General features: G+C 64.6%; 1 protein-coding gene and 1 long non-coding RNA gene across 2 annotated transcripts in view; one reads left to right on the top strand and one right to left on the bottom strand.

Annotated features, from left to right (window-relative positions):
• Nucleotides 1-16659, top strand: part of DNAH17 (dynein axonemal heavy chain 17) — a 62548-nt gene that overhangs the window by 35180 nt on the left and 10709 nt on the right. Inside the window, 21 exon segments of the mRNA XM_070395429.1 lie at nt 105-207; nt 1019-1166; nt 1506-1597; nt 2758-2919; nt 3443-3607; nt 3771-3962; nt 4087-4353; nt 5112-5273; nt 5688-5921; nt 6358-6522; nt 9762-9857; nt 10038-10255; nt 10876-11083; nt 11317-11432; nt 11821-12013; nt 12242-12477; nt 13178-13300; nt 14294-14498; nt 15045-15209; nt 15322-15462; nt 15541-15711. Of these exon segments, the coding sequence (XP_070251530.1) occupies nt 105-207; nt 1019-1166; nt 1506-1597; nt 2758-2919; nt 3443-3607; nt 3771-3962; nt 4087-4353; nt 5112-5273; nt 5688-5921; nt 6358-6522; nt 9762-9857; nt 10038-10255; nt 10876-11083; nt 11317-11432; nt 11821-12013; nt 12242-12477; nt 13178-13300; nt 14294-14498; nt 15045-15209; nt 15322-15462; nt 15541-15711 (3562 nt within the window).
• On the bottom strand, nt 11575-16251 carry LOC138995070 (uncharacterized). The gene is made up of 6 exons (XR_011468504.1): nt 16183-16251; nt 15056-16063; nt 13944-14083; nt 13182-13271; nt 12289-12463; nt 11575-11994 (listed from the first exon to the last, which is right to left on the bottom strand). It is a non-coding gene; the product is annotated as an uncharacterized lncRNA (long non-coding RNA).

Genomic DNA, 16659 nt, shown 5'->3' with positions numbered 1-16659 from the left:
CTGGCCATGGGGATGAAGTGAAATTGATCATTTCACAGCCACATGCTCGGTGGGGTGGGGGTGGGGTGGGGGCCGGGCGGGACCCCAACGCGGTGCCCGCGCAGGTACGACAGGCAGAAGCTGACGCTGAAGGACATCCACAACTGCCAGTACGTGGCCTGCATGAACCCCACCTCCGGCTCTTTCACCATCGACCCCCGACTCCAGGTAGGCGCCCCGACTCGTTCCGCAGCCGCCGGGGCCGGAGGGCCACATGGGCAGATGAGAATAAAAGCCCTGTTGGGGGCATCGGGACGGCAGGCTGACCTTCTCTGGACGTTCGGGGTGGGCAGGGGCGTCAAGAGGCCGGCCAGGGGGCCCCGGGACCCCAGGGGGCTGGCAGAGTTAGCAGATGAAGCTCCAGGCGCCTGTCAGTCCGGGGGAAGGTGACCAGCAGCGCCAGGGTGTCTGGCCCAGGACTTGGGACACAGGGTTATGCCTCCCCCACCCGGGACCTCCCCTTCGGACCCCTGAGCTCCGGGTCCTGGGGCAGAGGCCGGGCCTGGGCTCTGAGACACTCTTGCCTCCGCCAACATTTTTCTTTTCTTTTAAAAAAAAACATATATTTGTGTGAATTTCAGAGAGGAAGGGAGAGAGAGAGAGAGAGAGAGAAATGGATGATGAGAGAGAGTCGTGGATCAGCTGCCTCCTGCTCACCCCTCACTGGGGATCAAGCCCACCCGGGCCTGTGCCCCGACTGGGAACCGAACCTCGACCTCCTGGTGCACAGGTGGATGCTCAACCACTGGGCCACACTGGCCGGGCTCCACCAACATTTTTCTTGAGAACGTGAAGTGCATTTGGTTTCAGATATGACCAGTATTTTCTGGGACGGACACACACACACACACACACACATACACGCACACACGGCATGCTGGCCACGGAACCTGGGCGGTGGGGACAGACTGCTCCCACGCGGGCGGCCGCGCGCCGGTCCCCGAGGCTGCCTGATGCGGGGCTATGGTTGTCCCGGCAGCGCCACTTCTGTGTGTTTGCCGTGAGCTTCCCCGGCCAGGAGGCCCTCACGACCATCTACAACACGATCCTGTCCCAGCACCTGAGCTATCGCTCGGCCCCCCTGGTGGTGCAGCGGATGAGCGGGCAGCTGGTGGCCTCGGCCCTGGGTAAGCCCTGGCCGCCCCCTCTCGTCGGGAGAACTGCCGCTCTCGTGGGGCTGGTGGGTGCTGTCTCTCCTCCCTGGTCATGTTTTCTGTACTTTCCAGTCAGTGTCTTTAAACGATGCTGTTTCCACAGGAGATGCTGTGAGATTGGATTGGGGGCGGGGGGGGGGGGGGGGCATGGGAATGATGTGCACGTCGCCCAGGCAGCAGGCTCCCTCCCCTTGCGCTGCCGAGTTCTTAAATTGTCACTGGCTCGCAGAGCATTTGCCTTGGGAACTGTCCCCTGAGCCTCGCCCTCCCTGAGCCCAGTGGGACACGGAGGATGGTGTGCTCTGACCACAGCCCTGCACCAGAAGGTCACAGCCACCTTCCTTCCCACGGCCATCAAGTTCCACTACATCTTCAACCTCAGGGACCTCTCCAGCATCTTCCAGGTACCGCCCCGCGGCGCCAAGCCCCGACCCGTAGACACGCTCCTCCTCTGCTGCTTGCGGGAGAGAGAGCCAGGTGACCTGTGGACTGGGGACAGGGATGGTGATGGTGACGGCGATGGTGATGGTGATGGTGACGGTGGTGATAGTGATGGTGATGGTGGTATGATGGTGATGGTGGTGGTGATGGTGATGGTGGTGGTGGTTGTGGTGGTGGTGGTGGTGATGGTGGTGGTTGTGGTGGTGGTGATGGTGATGGTGGTGGTGATGGTGGTGGTGGTGATGGTGGTGGTTGTGGCGTTGGTGATGGTGATGGCGGTGGTGATGATGATGGTGGTTGTGGTGGTGGTGATGGTGGTGGTGATGGTGGTGGTGGTGATGGTGGTGGTGGTTGTGGTGGTGGTGGTGATGGTGATGATGGTGGTGATGGTGATGGTGGTGGTGATGGTGGTGGTGGTGGTGGTGATGGTGATGGTGGTGGTGGTTGTGGTGGTGGTGGTGGTGGTGGTGGTTGTGATGGTGGTGGTGGTGGTGGTGGTGATGGTGATGGTGATGGTGATGGTGGTGGTGATGGTGATGGTGATGGTGATGGTGATGGTGGTGGTGATGGTGATGGTGGTGGTGATGGTGATGGTGGTGGTGGTGATGGTGGTGGTTGTAGTAATGGTGATGGTGATGGTGGTGGTGATGGTGGTGGTGGTGATGGTGGTGATGCTGGTGATGGTGGTGGTGATGGTGATGGTGGTGGTGATGGTGGTGGTGGTGGTGGTGGTGGTGGTGATGGTGATGGTGGTGACCTGGCCGGGTCACTGGGTTAGTGCACGGCTGGGCCAGAGCTGGACCCAGGCCGCTGGCTGCAGAGCCCACGCTACTCCCACGGCCCGAGGCTTCCCAAGTGGGGTCCCCAGGAAGCCTCTCGGGTCCCCTCTCACCGTCCACTCCGCTAGAGGATGGAGCCCGGACCTTGTCTTGTGGGCAAAGCTCCCCCATGTCTCTATGGCCACAGACACGCCCTCGGCTCCTGGGTTCGCGTGGACGTGGCAGCGGTGGCGTCGTTGCCCCAGCTGCTGAGTGGCGCCTCCCGGGGGGAGTGGCCACTGTCCCGTCACTCAGGTATAGCGCCGCCAGCTTGCCTCCCAGCCGACCCTCCTGTGGGGGGGCAGGGTATCTTGTTCTCCACAACCGAGATCCTGAAGACCCCGCTGGACCTGGTCCGCCTCTGGCTGCACGAGGCCGAACGCGTGTACGGCGACAAGATGGTGGACGAGAAAGACCAGGACACGTTGCGCCGAGTCACCATCGCGTCCACCAAGAAATTCTTTGACGTAAGTCTAGCTGCCGTCCCCCTGCGGAGCCCGGACGCTCCGGTGGGCAGGCTCCCGGGGCCGGTGATGCCCACACCCTCCTGGGCAGCCCTCGGTGGGCAGGGAGGACCACGCTGGGTCCCGCGAGACAACTCGCACGTGGGTGTGCGTCGAAGCGAGAAGTTGAACGACCCCCTCCATCCACTCGGGAGGAGAAAGGCCTGCCTGGGCCCAGCTCCTCTGCTGGGGGAGCCTGGGGGCCCTGAGGGTCCTGGGGGACCAGTTTGTTCCTCATGTGATGGGGACAGACCATCCCCCCAGGGGCTCCTCCCCAGCTGTCCGCAGGCGCCTGGAGACCTGGCCTGGCCTCCTGGGGCACCGGCTGCTGTGCCCACAGCTTGCCCATGGCATGTCCATGGCATGTCCACGGCTTGCCCACAGCATGTCCATGGTGTGTCCATGGTGTGCCCACAGCTTGCCCACGGCATGCCCACAGCGTGTCCATGGAGGCAAACGACAGAAGCACCTTGTCTCTTTCCCGCAGGAACTCGGTGACGAGCTTTTATTTGCGAAACCGAATATCTTCAGCCACTTCGCTCACGGGATCGGTGACCCCAAGTACCTCCCCGTGACCGACATGGCCCATCTGAACAAGCTGCTCGTGGACGTGCTGGACAGCTACAACGAGGTCAACGCCGTCATGAACTTGGTGAGCTGGGCGAGCCCAGAGCGCACACTTTGCCGGGGGGCCGTGCCGTTCCCGGCGCGCCCTGCGGTGGGCGCGGGGGGGCGGGGGGGGGTGTCACAGACGAGGTCCTGTGAGGCGGAAGGCAGGTCCCTGCGGGGCGCGGGCTGAGGTGCCTGGCCCGCAGGTGCTGTTTGAAGCCGCGGTGGCGCACATCTGCCGGATCAACCGCATCCTGGAGTCGCCGCGGGGGAACGCGCTGCTGGTGGGCGTGGGCGGCAGCGGGAAGCAGAGCCTGTCGCGCCTGGCCGCCTACATCAGCGCGCTGGACGTCTTCCAGATCACGCTCAAGAAGGGCTACGGCATCCCGGACCTCAAGGTGAGGCGGACAGGGGGCGGGCGGCCCCGGGCTCTGCCTGTCGCCACCGCGGGGTGTGCGTGTCCTGTCGGCGCGGGCAGGCCGGGGCGTCCGGCCAGGACTCTGAGCCCGTGCCCCGGCGCAGACGGACCTGGCCGTGCAGTACATCAAGGCGGCGGTGAAGAACGTGCCGTCCGTGTTCCTGATGACGGACTCCCAGGTGGCCGAGGAGCAGTTCCTGGTGCTGATCAACGACTTGCTGGCCTCGGGCGAGATCCCGGGGCTGTTCGCCGACGACGACCTGGAGAACATCATCACGTCCATGCGGCCGCAGGTCAAGGCGCTCGGGCTGACCGACACCCGGGAGCTGTGCTGGAAGTTCTTCATCGAAAGGGTTCGCCGGCAGCTCAAGGTGCAGTCCCGTCCCCGTCCCTGTCCCTGAGGGCCCTGAGGCACGGGGGCACAGGGTGGGGGGGGCCGGGGAGGGGCTGGGGGGGCGCGGGGGTGGGCAGCCTGTGTGGGGCTCCAGTTGTTGGTCTGGGAGCAGGTGGGGGCCGTTCCCTCCCAGGACGTGGAAATCTGTTATGATGGGACAGAGCGGGGGGTGGGGCTGCCTGGTGGATGGGGCGGGGGCTGTCAGAGGCATCTCACGGCCCAAACACGTGTCACACACACACACACACACACACACACACACACGGCAGGTGTAAACGGTTAAGTGCGCCTGGCCCTTCGGCATTCCTGCTTAGGGGAAGTGGGCTGACCTAGGCCAGGCTTCCCCGAGAGAGCCGTTCCCAGGCTGGGGTCCCTGGGGGTGCCCGCTTGTCTGGGGAGTAGCCCTGGTCCTAGGGGGCCTGGAGGAGGCTCCACGTCCCCAAGGGACAGACCTGCTAACGGAGTGTGGCCCTCCCGACGTGGCTGCCCCTTCCCGCCGGCCCTGCAGCCACACTGTTTCGTCTGCCTTTGTGAGCGTCCCTTGAGGGGGGCCCCTGCTCCCTGACATCGCTCGGGGGGTCGTGACCTCAGCTGAGCCTGTCTGCTGTGGGGCGGTGGCCACGGTGAAGCCTGGAGGCGGGAGGCGCTGCCCCGACACTGGGAGCTGAGCCTCCTGCGGGATGCGTGGGCCTCTGCCCGGCCGCCCCACGAGCTGCCCCGCGGCCCCGCCCGCAGGTGATCCTGTGTTTCTCCCCCGTGGGCTCTGTCCTGCGGGTCCGGGCCCGGAAGTTCCCCGCCGTGGTCAACTGCACGGCCATCGACTGGTTCCACGAGTGGCCGGAGGACGCCCTGGTGTCGGTCAGCGCCCGCTTTCTGAGGAAGACGGAAGGCATTTTGGTGAGTCGGGGGCTCAGCCTCCTTGGCCACGTCTGTGCGGGCGGCCGTCACGGAGACGGGATCCCGGACCCTCCGCCTCCAGGGCCCGGGTTAGGGGGAGGCGAGCGAGGCACTCGCCTCGGGCACAGCCCTTAAGGGGCCAGAAAACCTCGTGATCAAGGTCATTGTAACGCAACATTTAAAAATCAACACAAATGCTAACATTTCGTGGGAACAACATTGTAGACCCAGGTGGGGCTGCTGCCAGGTGGTTCCTGGGCCCTGTGCTCCCCATGGTTGTCAGCTGACACTGCCCGGCCACCCACATGGCCCGCGCACAGCGGCCTGGAGAGCCGGTGTTGGCTGGTGGGTGACGCAGGGCACAGGCCGGGGTCGTGCCCGGCGGGCCCGGGGTGAAGGCGTCTTGCCCTGCAGCCGGAAGTCAAGGCCTCCATCAGCCTGTTCATGGCCTACGTGCACACCACGGTCAACGAGATGTCCAAGGTGTACCTGGCCACGGAGCGGCGCTACAACTACACCACGCCCAAGACCTTCCTGGAGCAGATCAAGCTCTACCAGAGCCTGCTGGCCAAGAAGCGGGCCGAGCTGGTGGCCAAGATCGAGCGGCTGGAGAACGGGCTGATGAAGCTGCAGAGCACGGCCTCTCAGGTCCGGGGGGCAGCGGGGGCCGGGCGGGGCGGGCGGCCCAGCAGGTCTCTTCTCCTCCCCAACTGCACCTCCGGGCCCGGCCCTGGGACAGGGCGGCCCCCTGTGGTAGAAACAGACAAGAAGGGGAGAGCCCCCACCCTCTCACTCCCTATTCTTGCCCGGCACACCCTCCTGCCTGGCCGGCCGGGGCCTCGGCACGCCGGCTCCCCAGGGCGGGCTCAGCCCCGGCTTCCAGCTTCCTCTGACCGCGGCCCCCGCCTCCCCGGGACTCCCACCCACCTGGACTGTCAGACGCCTGAGCAGCGGGAATGTATCTTGTACTTGTGACCCTGTGTACACAGTCGGTGCTCAATAAATGCTTGCCCTAGAGACACTGAGCCCGCCTGCGCGCAGAGGGCGGCCAGCCCGAGCTGCGTCTCCTCGTGCCCCTCCCCAGGTGGACGACCTGAAGGCCAAGCTGGCCATCCAGGAGGCGGAGCTCGTGCAGAAGAATGAGAACGCGGACAAGCTGATCCACGTGGTGGGCGTGGAGACGGAGAAGGTCAGCAAGGAGAAGGCCATCGCCGACGAGGAGGAGGTCAAGGTGGAGGTCATCAACAAGGTGGGTGGCAGCCGGCGGTGGGCCTGCCCTGCGTGGTCCCCGCAAAGGCAGAGGGGGCCCCGGTCCAGCGGAACCCTCCCAGCGGGACCCCCCACCCCGGCCCCTGGCTCAGAAGAGGACTGCGCTGAAGAGCAACGCGTTTCTGAGGCCACGCCACTCGAGGCCACGGCGCAGCCCCTCGGGAGCCTGTGATAAACGCAGGGCTGCATCGGGGCTGCCTTCTGGCGGGATCCCCGTGCACAGGAAGCTCGGGGAGGCTGCACCTGGAGCCCCCAGGCCCCGTGCCCGGGCGGGGGGCGGGGAGGGGGGGTACGGGGAGGATGGGCGCCGTCCTGGCGTCCTTGTTGCTGTGGGTTTGTTTTCTCCCGTCCCTGCCTGGTTCTGTGTCGTCGTCACACGTCTGCACGAGGGTTTGAGTTAAGGGGCGGGGGGTCCCCGAGCCCTGGCTGGTGTTGCTCAGTGGATAGAGCATCAGCCTGCGGACTGAAGGGTCTCGGGTTCGATTCCTATCAAAGGCACATGCCTGAGTTGCAGGCTCGATCCCCAGTGTGGGGTGTGCAGGAAGCAGCCGATCAATGATCTCTCATCACGGATGTTTCTCTCTCTCTCCCTCTCCTTTCCTCTCTGACATCAATAAAAATATATTTTTAAAAAGGGGGTCCCCGAGTGTGTACGTCTCCTGGGAGGGAGGACGCCCCTGAGGCAGATGAGGAAACTGAAGCTCCGCGTGGCAGCGACATGCCAGGCCTCCACACTGGCCAGTGCCACAGGCAGGCTCGGCCCTGGGCTCTGAAACCCGCCGCCCAATGTCTGCCCACCCCTCTGCAACCCCCCGCATCCAACGCACCCACCGGGGGCTCCAGGAAGAAGGCCTGGGCGCTGCCCAGCACAGCGGCCGGGTCAGTGCCTGCTGTGCCCCACTTGTCCCTAAAGCAGGTGCCAAACCAGATTCTCCAGGAGGTTAGGGTTAGGGTTAGGGCTATGGCTCTGCCCAGGACAGGGTTAGGGTTAGGGTTATGGCTCTGCCCAGGACAGGGTTAGGGTTAAGGTTAGGGTTAGGGTTAGGGTTATGGCTCTGCCCAGGACAGGGTTAGGGTTAGGGTTAGGGTTAGGGTTAGGGTTAGGGTTATGGCTCTGCCCAGGACAGGGTTAGGGTTAGGGTTAGGGTTATGGCTCTGCCCAGGATAGGGTTAGGGTTAAGGTTAGGGTTAGGGTTAGGGTTATGGCTCTGCCCAGGACAGGGTTAGGGTTAGGGTTAGGGTTAGGGTTAGGGTTATGGCTCTGCCCAGGACAGGGTTAGGGTTAGGGTTAGGGTTATGGCTCTGCCCAGGACAGGGTTAGGGTTAGGGTTAAGGTTATGGCTCTGCCCAGGACAGGGTTAGGGTTAGGGTTATGGCTCTGCCCAGGACAGGGTTAGGGTTAGGGTTAGGGTTAGGGTTATGGCTCTGCCCAGGACAGGGTTAGGGTTATGGCTCTGCCCAGGACAGGGTTAGGGTTAGGGTTAAGGTTATGGCTCTGCCCAGGACAGGGTTAGGGTTAGGGTTAGGGTTATGGCTCTGCCCAGGACAGGGTTAGGGTTAGGGTTAGGGTTATGGCTCTGCCCAGGACAGGGTTAGGGTTATGGCTCTCCCCAGGATAGGGTTAGGGTTAGGGTTATGGCTCAGCCCTGGATAGGGTTCGGGTTAGGGTTAGGGTTAGAGCAGCCGTGGGCAAACTACGGCCCGCGGGCCGGATTTGGCCAGCTTGAAATGAATAAAACTAAAAAAAAAAAAAAAGACCATACCCTTTTATGTAATGATGTTTACTTTGAATTTATATTAGTTCACACAAACACTCCATCCATGCTTTTGTTCCGGCCTCCGATCCAGTTTAAGAACCCATTGTGGCCCTCGAGTCAAAAAGTTTGCCCACTCCTGGGTTAGAGTTAGGGTTAGGGTTATGGCTCTGCCTAGGACAGGGTTAGGATTAGGGTTATGGCTCTGCCCAGGACAGGGTTAGGGTCAGGGTTAGGGTTAGGGTTAGGGTTATGGCTCTGCCCAGGACAGGGTTAGGGTCAGGGTTAGGGTTAGGGTTAGGGTTATGGCTCTGCCCAGGACAGGGTTAGGGTCAGGGTTAGGGTTAGGGTTAGGGTTATGGCTCTGCCCAGGACAGGGTTAGGGTTAGGGTTAGGGTTATGGCTCTGCCCAGGATAGGGTTAGGGTTAGGTTTAGGGTTATGGCTCTGCCCAGGGTAAGGTTAGGGTTAGGGTTAGGGTTAGGGTTAGGGTTAGGGTTAGGGTTATGGCTCTGCCCAGGACAGAGTTAGGGTTAGGGTTAGGGTTAGGGTTAGGGTTAGGGTTAGGGTTATGGCTCTGCCCATGATAGGGTTTAGGCTTAGGGTTAGGGTTATGGCTCTGCCCAGGGTAAGGTTAGGGTTAGGGTTAGGGTTAGGGTTAGGGTTAGGGTTAGGGTTATGGCTCTGCCCATGATAGGGTTTAGGGTTAGGAATTTAGTTCCTTCATCTCCCCACCACTGTCTGTTCCCAGGCAGATGCTGTTTCTCTTTTTTAAATATATATATAAAGTTTTTTGGTTTTTTGTTTGTTTTTTTTGCAGAGAGGGAGAGTGAGAGAGAAAAGGAAACATCAATGATGAGAGCATGTCATTGATCGGTTTCCTCCTTCCAGCTCCCACACTGGGTTGGAGGCCACCACCCGGGCATGGGCCCTGACTGGGAACTGAACGGTGACCTCCTGGTTCATAGGTTGATGCTCCATCCCTCAGCCAGGCTGGCCGGGTGTGTGCCTGTTTCTTATTGACAGACACCAAGTGCCTGTGGGACTATCTGAGGCGCTTTCTGACTCAGAGGCATGAATGCGGGAGTGAGTGTGCATATGAGTGAATGAAGGAATGCACGTGTGAACGAATGAATGAATGATGTGTGCGTGACAAACTCTTGCTCTCTGGAAGGGAGAATGAGCTGCACCTCTGACATGTTCCCAGAGACAGTACAGCCTCACCACAGGGGGGTCTGCTGGCCCCAGGTTCCCTCGTGGCCTGGAAGCCGGAGCCAATGGAAGCACAGCTCCATCCTGAGCCTCGTCTGCATGGCAGGCCCAGGGAGGCCTGTGTGCTGAGGGGCCGCGACCAAGGAGGCCGGAGGAGAAAGGCCGGTCCCATCCGGTGACCCCCTGCCCGGGGCCGCCTGCACGCCGCCCAGACGGTCCACCACCTCGCTCTTTCCTCTCTGGCTTCCTTCCAGAACGTCACTGAGAAGCAAAAGGCTTGTGAAACGGACCTGGCCAAGGCGGAGCCGGCCCTGCTGGCCGCGCAGGAGGCTCTGGACACGCTGAACAAGGTGAGAGGAGGCGGAGAAGCGGGGATCCGGCCGGAGTCGGGGGGTGTGGCGGGGGGGGCGGCAGGGAGCGGAGAGGCCGCGGCCGTTGACCTGGGGTGGCTGGCTCACGCCCGGCGGGTCCCCTGGGGCCGTCCTGGGCCTCCAGGCCTCTCTCAGGTCGGTCCTGCCTGCTGTTTGCAGAACAACCTGACGGAGCTGAAGTCCTTCGGGTCCCCGCCGGACGCCGTGGTCAACGTCACGGCCGCCGTGATGATCCTGACCGCGCCCGGGGGCAAGATCCCCAAGGACAAGAGCTGGAAGGCGGCGAAGATCATGATGGGCAAAGTGGACACTTTCCTGGACTCCCTCAAGAGGTTCGACAAGGAGCACATCCCTGAGGCCTGTCTCAAAGCCTTCAAGTGAGTTGGCGGCCCGGGGGCCGCACTCGGGCCTGTGGGAGCCCCTCGTCCAGGCAGCGTGTGAGGTCCCGGGAGCTACCCCTCGCCGAGGGCGGGGCCGGGCCCCGGGCTGCAGGGGGAGGTGGCTGCATCTGTCCAGAGGGACACACTCAGCCGCTGGCTGGGCTGCCTGGGGGGGTCGTTGGAGTGGCGTAGGGGGGCCCTCCTAGTCTCACCCATCACCCCATGAGGCAGCCCTCACGAGGCCTCCACGTGTGCACCCGGGGCCCCGTTCACGTCTCATGTGGCTGCTGCCAGGGCCCCTGGGTCCGCTGGGCTCTGGCTGAGAAGGAGCCACCACCAGGACCCTGGTGACCCCAGACGAGACCAGCGGTGTGACAGCCGGGAAGGGAGGGGGTGGGGTACCTTAACCCACTGCCCCGGGCCCTTCCCGCTCCAAAGCATACGCGAGGCCAGCACCCTGTGGTTCACGTGTCCTTCCTCCTTTCATCGTTAAGATACAAAAATACATTTTTTTATTCAGCTCTCACTGTAACCCTTGTGGACAGCGGGGCTCAGGTGGGAGGAGGCGGGGGGCCCGTCCTGCGGAGCCCAGGCCAGCGCCCCACTTCCCTCTCCAGGCCCTACCAAGGCAACCCGACCTTCGACCCCGAGTTCATCCGCTCCAAGTCCACGGCGGCCGCGGGGCTGTGCTCCTGGTGCATCAACATCGTGCGCTTCTACGAGGTGTACTGCGACGTGGCGCCCAAGCGGCAGGCGCTGGAGGAGGCCAACGCCGAGCTGGCCGAGGCCCAGGACAAGCTGTCGCGGATCAAGAACAAGATCGCCGTGAGTGCCCGCGCCGGCCCCTGCCGCTGTGGGAAAGGGGCGGCCACGCCGCCGGGGGCGCTTGTCCAGCAGCGTGAGGCCACGGGCGCAGCCTGGCGCAGGGCCCCTGTCCCACTGGGAGGCCGCTCCGCGTCGGCCTGCAGGGCAGCCCTGCTCCCTCCCGCCTCCACGGGGGGGGCGGGGGGGGCACCACCGCTGCTGTCCACCTCGGGACCCTCCCGCTTGTGACCCAGGAACTCAACGCCAACCTGAGCAACCTGACGTCGGCGTTTGAAAAAGCCACGGCTGAGAAAATCAAGTGCCAGCAGGAGGCCGATGCCACCAACAGGGTGATCTCGCTGGCCAACAGGTAACCTGCTCCCCAACCCCCCTTACCCCCCCAGAGAGGGGAGCCCGCAGCTTCCCGCCAGCCAGAGCACGGGCTGGGGGTGTCCAGGGGCAGCCCCAGCACGTGGGGGCGACGTCACGGCATTGGCGTCGCCGTAGCAACACGCAGAGGGCCTGGGGAGGCCAGAAGCACTGGTGTGCTCCCCGAAGCGCTTGCCCCCCAGAACCCCCAAAGCATTCTCCCCCGGAAGCGCTGAGCAAGGTACGGATGTGCAGAGTGTGGACGTGCGAGGCGGGGGTCGCGGACGGGGAGGTGGGGGCGCCCCGCCTCGCTCCTCTCTCCTCTCCTCCAAACGTCGTTCACCCAGACGGGCTCCCTTCGCTGACCCCACGGACCTGGGTCCCCTCAGGCTGGTGGGCGGCCTGGCGTCCGAGAACGTCCGCTGGGCGGAGTCGGTGCAGAACTTCAGGTCCCAGGGGGTCACGCTGTGCGGGGACGTGCTGCTCATCTCGGCCTTCGTCTCCTACGTGGGCTACTTCACCAAGAAGTACCGCAACGAGCTGATGGAGAAGTTCTGGGTCCCCTACATCAACAAGTTAAAGGCAGGAGGCCCGCGGCCCGGGAAACCCGGGGAGGGGCCCGCAGGGCAGGCAGCCCCAAACCTCCCTGCATCCCGAGACCGAGGCTCCGGCCATTCGGGTCCGACTGTGGCCCCGAGTGGCCCGCGCTGACGTCCTCCCAGGTGGTCGCACGCCCGCCCTCTGACAGCAGAGGCCCTGGGACCGGGACAGTGGCGCCTCCCGAAGGCACTGAGGCTGCACCTCCCACAGGTCCCCATCCCCATCACGGAGGGTCTGGACCCCTTGAGCCTGCTCACCGACGACGCGGGCGTGGCCACGTGGAACAACCAGGGGCTCCCCAGCGACCGCATGTCCACGGAGAACGCCACCATCCTGTGCAACACGGAGCGCTGGCCGCTCATCGTGGACGCCCAGCTGCAGGGCATCAAGTGGATCAGGAACAAGTTCGGCAGCGATCTGAAGGCCATCCGCCTGGGGCAGAAGAGGTGCCCACTGCTGGGGGGGTGTCTGCCTGGGGCAGAAGAGGTGCCCGCCACTGGGGGGGAGGGGTTCCGCCTGGGGCAGAAGAGGTGCCTGCCGCTGGGGGGGAGGGGTTCCGCCTGGGGCAGAAAGGGTGCCCACCGCTGGGGGGTAGGGGTTCCGCCTGGGGCAGAAGGGGTGCCCGCTGCTGAGGGGGAGGGGTTCCGCCTGGGGCAGAAGGGGTGCCCACTGCTGGGGGGGTGTCTGCCTGGGGCAGAAGAGGTGCCCGCCGCTGGGGGAGAGGGGTTCCGCCTGGGGCAGAAGGGGTGCCCACTGCACCCACGTGAGGGATGGGGGGCCCGCACCTCGGCTGTGCTGGGAAACACACCTTAGGCCGTTGGTGCTCATTAACCCTGAGGATGGATCTTCAAACACAAACACTGGCCCTCGGGGGTGGTTTCTAACATCTGGCCCTGGGCACAGCCCCAGGAGTAAAGACGGAAACTCGGGGCTCCGGGCGGCGAGGAGGGCAGGTGGGGCAGCGTTTGCCTCCATGCCGACAGTGTCAGCGGCTCCGTCCCTCCCCGCCCCGGGGTGACTGACAGGAGCCTAAGACCCTGGGGAAGGACGGCCAGGCGTGTGCTGCTGGCCCCCCGGTCGCGCCTCGGTGCCTCCTGGGCCGCGTGCCGTCCTGGCCCGGCGCTCAGGGCCCCCGCCCGCCCGCAGCTACCTGGACATCATTGAGCGTGCCATCTCCGAGGGGGACACCTTGCTCATCGAGAACATCGGTGAGACCGTGGACCCCGTGCTGGACCCGCTCCTGGGCAGAAACACGATTAAAAAGGGAAGGTGAGTTTCGGGGTCCCCCTCCATGGGCTGAGAACAGAGCAGGGAGCTCCAGGCGGGCAGCAGGGGTTCCCCCCAAACGCCACCAGGTGTGGGGGATCCCCGCTCAGAGGGGAGACGGGAACCGTGGGCCACATCCCGTCGGGAATAAACACTGTTTTGCCCACAGCGGCCTATGGGGGGCGGGGGGGCCTCACAGCCGCGTTTGCTCCATTTCTATGCATTTTGCAAATCTTGAACCTACTTGACTTTTTAGAAATTGAGGTAAAGTTCATACTGGACACGTTCAGTGGGCTGTTTGAACGTGTCCATTTGGCCTTGAGTGCGTTCCCAGTGCCGCGGGGCTTCCCCCTCCACCTACTTCTGGAACGTTTCCGCGGCCCTGGGGAAGCCCCGCCCCCCACCAGCCCGGCCACCCCAACCCGCTGTCCGTGTCGCGGATTGGCCTGCCCTGGACACTCCTCAGTGGGACCCCCTCTCTCCGGGGCCTTTCGTGTCGGGCTTCTCTCCCTGGGCATCATGTGTCAGGTGCATCCAGGCTGCAGAGGTGGCCGGGCGGCCCCTCCTTGCGGCCGAGGGGCCTTCCCTCGTGTGGGGGACCCGCGGTGTTCCTCCGGGCGTGGGTGGGCCTGGGGCCTGCCTTTACCTTCCGCAGAAAGGAGTGAAATCGCCGTACACCGTGTAAAGCCAGCGTTGGTGCGAACAGCCTGTAAGGCAGGCCTGGACTCCGCAAAGGGCCTGGCGGGGGTGCCACTGTCCGGGGGGTTGGGGGGCGTGAGGTCTGACCTGTTGAGTAAACGCCGCCGTGAAGATCAGAACAAACCCGCCAGGGACAGAGCAGGACCGACAGGAGGACTGGACGGGGAAGGCGCAGTCCCTCCCAGGGCCCGCGGCGGGACCACGCGGCAGCTGGGGTGGGGACAGCTGGGGTGGGGACGGCCGCCGGGCTGGTGTGGCAGCGCCGGGAGCCCCCTAACCCCTCCCGCCGGCCGCCAGGTACATCAAGATCGGCGACAAGGAGGTGGAGTACCACCCGCAGTTCCGCCTCATCCTGCACACCAAGCACTTCAACCCCCACTACAAGCCCGAGATGCAGGCCCAGTGCACGCTCATCAACTTCCTGGTCACCCGGGACGGCCTGGAGGACCAGCTGCTGGCTGCTGTGGTGGCCAAAGAGCGCCCGGACCTGGAGCAGCTGAAGGTGCAGCCAGAGTCGGTCATGGGTGGCCGGGCGGCGCGAGGAGGGACGCCCCCCCCCCCGCCCCCCCGTGAGGGTCCCTGGCTCTGGGCCTCCCTGGGAAGGTGCCTCGTACAACATCCCTTCTCCCGGCTGCTGCTCCTGTAACTCCACCAAACACCAGAGTCCCAGTGGTGCCCCACGGCCTACAGTGCCACCCGCTGCCCCGCAGCCTGGCCTGGCTGCCCGCCCGTGTGCCCGCCACGCCCTGATGCGTTGGCCACACACTGGGCTCAGAGGGGACCCAGGCCCCACGCCTCCCCTCGGTCCTGGGGCCTTCCACATGGTGACCGATGACCCGCAGCCAAGGGGGCCACAGGCGCTGCACTGCTCGGGGGCCCCCTGCCCCCGGCTTCCGTTCAGGGCCCCTCACCCCACCCTCGTTCTCTCATCCCAGCCCCAGGCCCCGGGCTTGCAGGGCCCTGGCCTGGCCTTGGAGGCCCCGGGGCTGGGCTGTGTGGGTGGGACCACGCCCACGGCCGGCTTCCCTCCCGGCTCTGCCTCCTGCAGGCGAACCTCACCAAGTCCCAGAACGAGTTTAAGATCATCCTGAAGGAGCTGGAGGACTCGCTGCTGGCCCGCCTGTCGGCCGCTTCGGGCAACTTCCTGGGCGACACGGCGCTGGTGGAGAACCTGGAGACGACGAAGCACACGGCCAGCGAGATCGAGGAGAAGGTGAGCCGTGCCGAGAGCCCCCGGACGGCTTCCGAGGGAGCCAGGGCTCTGGGCCCACCGCTCGCCGTGCTGTTCGCCCGCGGGGCTCACTCGGCCCCTCTGTTGGCTTCAGGTGCTCGAGGCAAAAATCACAGAAGTGAAGATCAATGAGGCGCGAGAGAACTACCGGCCGGCGGCCGAGCGGGCCTCCCTGCTGTACTTCATCCTCAACGACCTCAACAAGATCAGCCCCATCTACCAGTTCTCCCTCAAGGTGTGCTGCCCGCCGCGGCCTGGGGCACCCTCGGGCGGCGGTGGGGGCGGGGCGGGGAGCTCACCACCCCCTCCCCAGGCCTTCAACGTGGTCTTCGAGAAGGCCATCCAGCGGACGGCGCCCGCCGACGAGGTGCGCCAGCGGGTGGTGAACCTGACGGACGAGATCACCTACTCCATCTACGTGTACACGGCCCGCGGGCTCTTCGAGCGCGACAAGCTCATCTTCCTGGCCCAGGTCACCTTCCAGGTGAGGCCCGCTGCCCGGCAGCTGCTCGGGCGGGGTGTCCCTTTGGGGTGAGGAGGCGGGTCTGGGCCTCGACGGGGGACGCTGTGCGGCCACGCGGCCGTGCCAGTGCCGCGGAGCTGTCCCCCGTTAAAATGGTACATTTTGTCGTGTGTTTTCACCGCGGTTATTTTTTTCTTTCTTTTCTTTGATTTTAGAATATAAAAATAAATCTATTACCAGATTGTAGATACAAAATAATCAGCCATTGTTTCACCACAATTTAAAAGCTGGCGTGGCTCAGTGGTCACAGTTCCATTCCAGGTCAGGGCACAGGCCCAGGTTGCAGGCTCGATCCCTCCCTCTTCCTTCCTCTCTGAAATCAATAAAAAATAGATTTATAAATAAATAAAAATTAAAACAAGGTGAAGACCAAGTTCTCCACCCTGAGGGGCAGGGCAGTGTGGCCACAGGCACGGCAGCGGCTCCTCATACCTCCTGCCCGTGGCGGCTGAGCGGTGCCCCTGCCCGTGGCGGCTGAGCGGTGCCTCCGCCCGTGGCGGCTGAGCGGTGCCCCTGCCCGTGGCGGCTGAGCGGTGCCTCCGCCCGTGGCGGCTGAGCGGTGCCCCCGCCCGTGGCGGCTGAGCGGTGCCCCCGCCCGTGGCGGCTGAGCGGTGCCCCCGCCCGTGGCGGCTGAGCGGTGCCCCCGCCCGTGGCGGCTGAGCGGTGCCCCCGCCCGTGGCGGCTGAGCGGTGCCCCCGCCCGTGGCGGCTGAGCGGTGCCCCCGCCCGTGGCGGCTGAGCGGTGCCCCCGCCCGTGGCGGCTGAGCGGTGCCCCCGCCCGTGGCGGCTGAGCGGTGCCCCCGCCCGTGGCGGCTGAGCGGTGCCCCTGCCCGTGGCGGCTGAGCGGTGCCCGTGGCGGCTGAGCGGTGCCCGTGGCGGCTGAGCGGTGCCCCCGCCTGTGGCAGCTGAG

The sequence above is a fragment of the Myotis yumanensis genome, unplaced genomic scaffold, assembly GCF_028538775.1.
Source record: "Myotis yumanensis isolate MYYU_CA2020_CCGP unplaced genomic scaffold, mMyoYum1.0.hap1 SCAF_16, whole genome shotgun sequence".
In the NCBI taxonomy this organism is placed as follows: domain Eukaryota; kingdom Metazoa; phylum Chordata; class Mammalia; order Chiroptera; family Vespertilionidae; genus Myotis; species Myotis yumanensis.
This window is presented reverse-complemented; position numbering and strand designations above follow the sequence as displayed.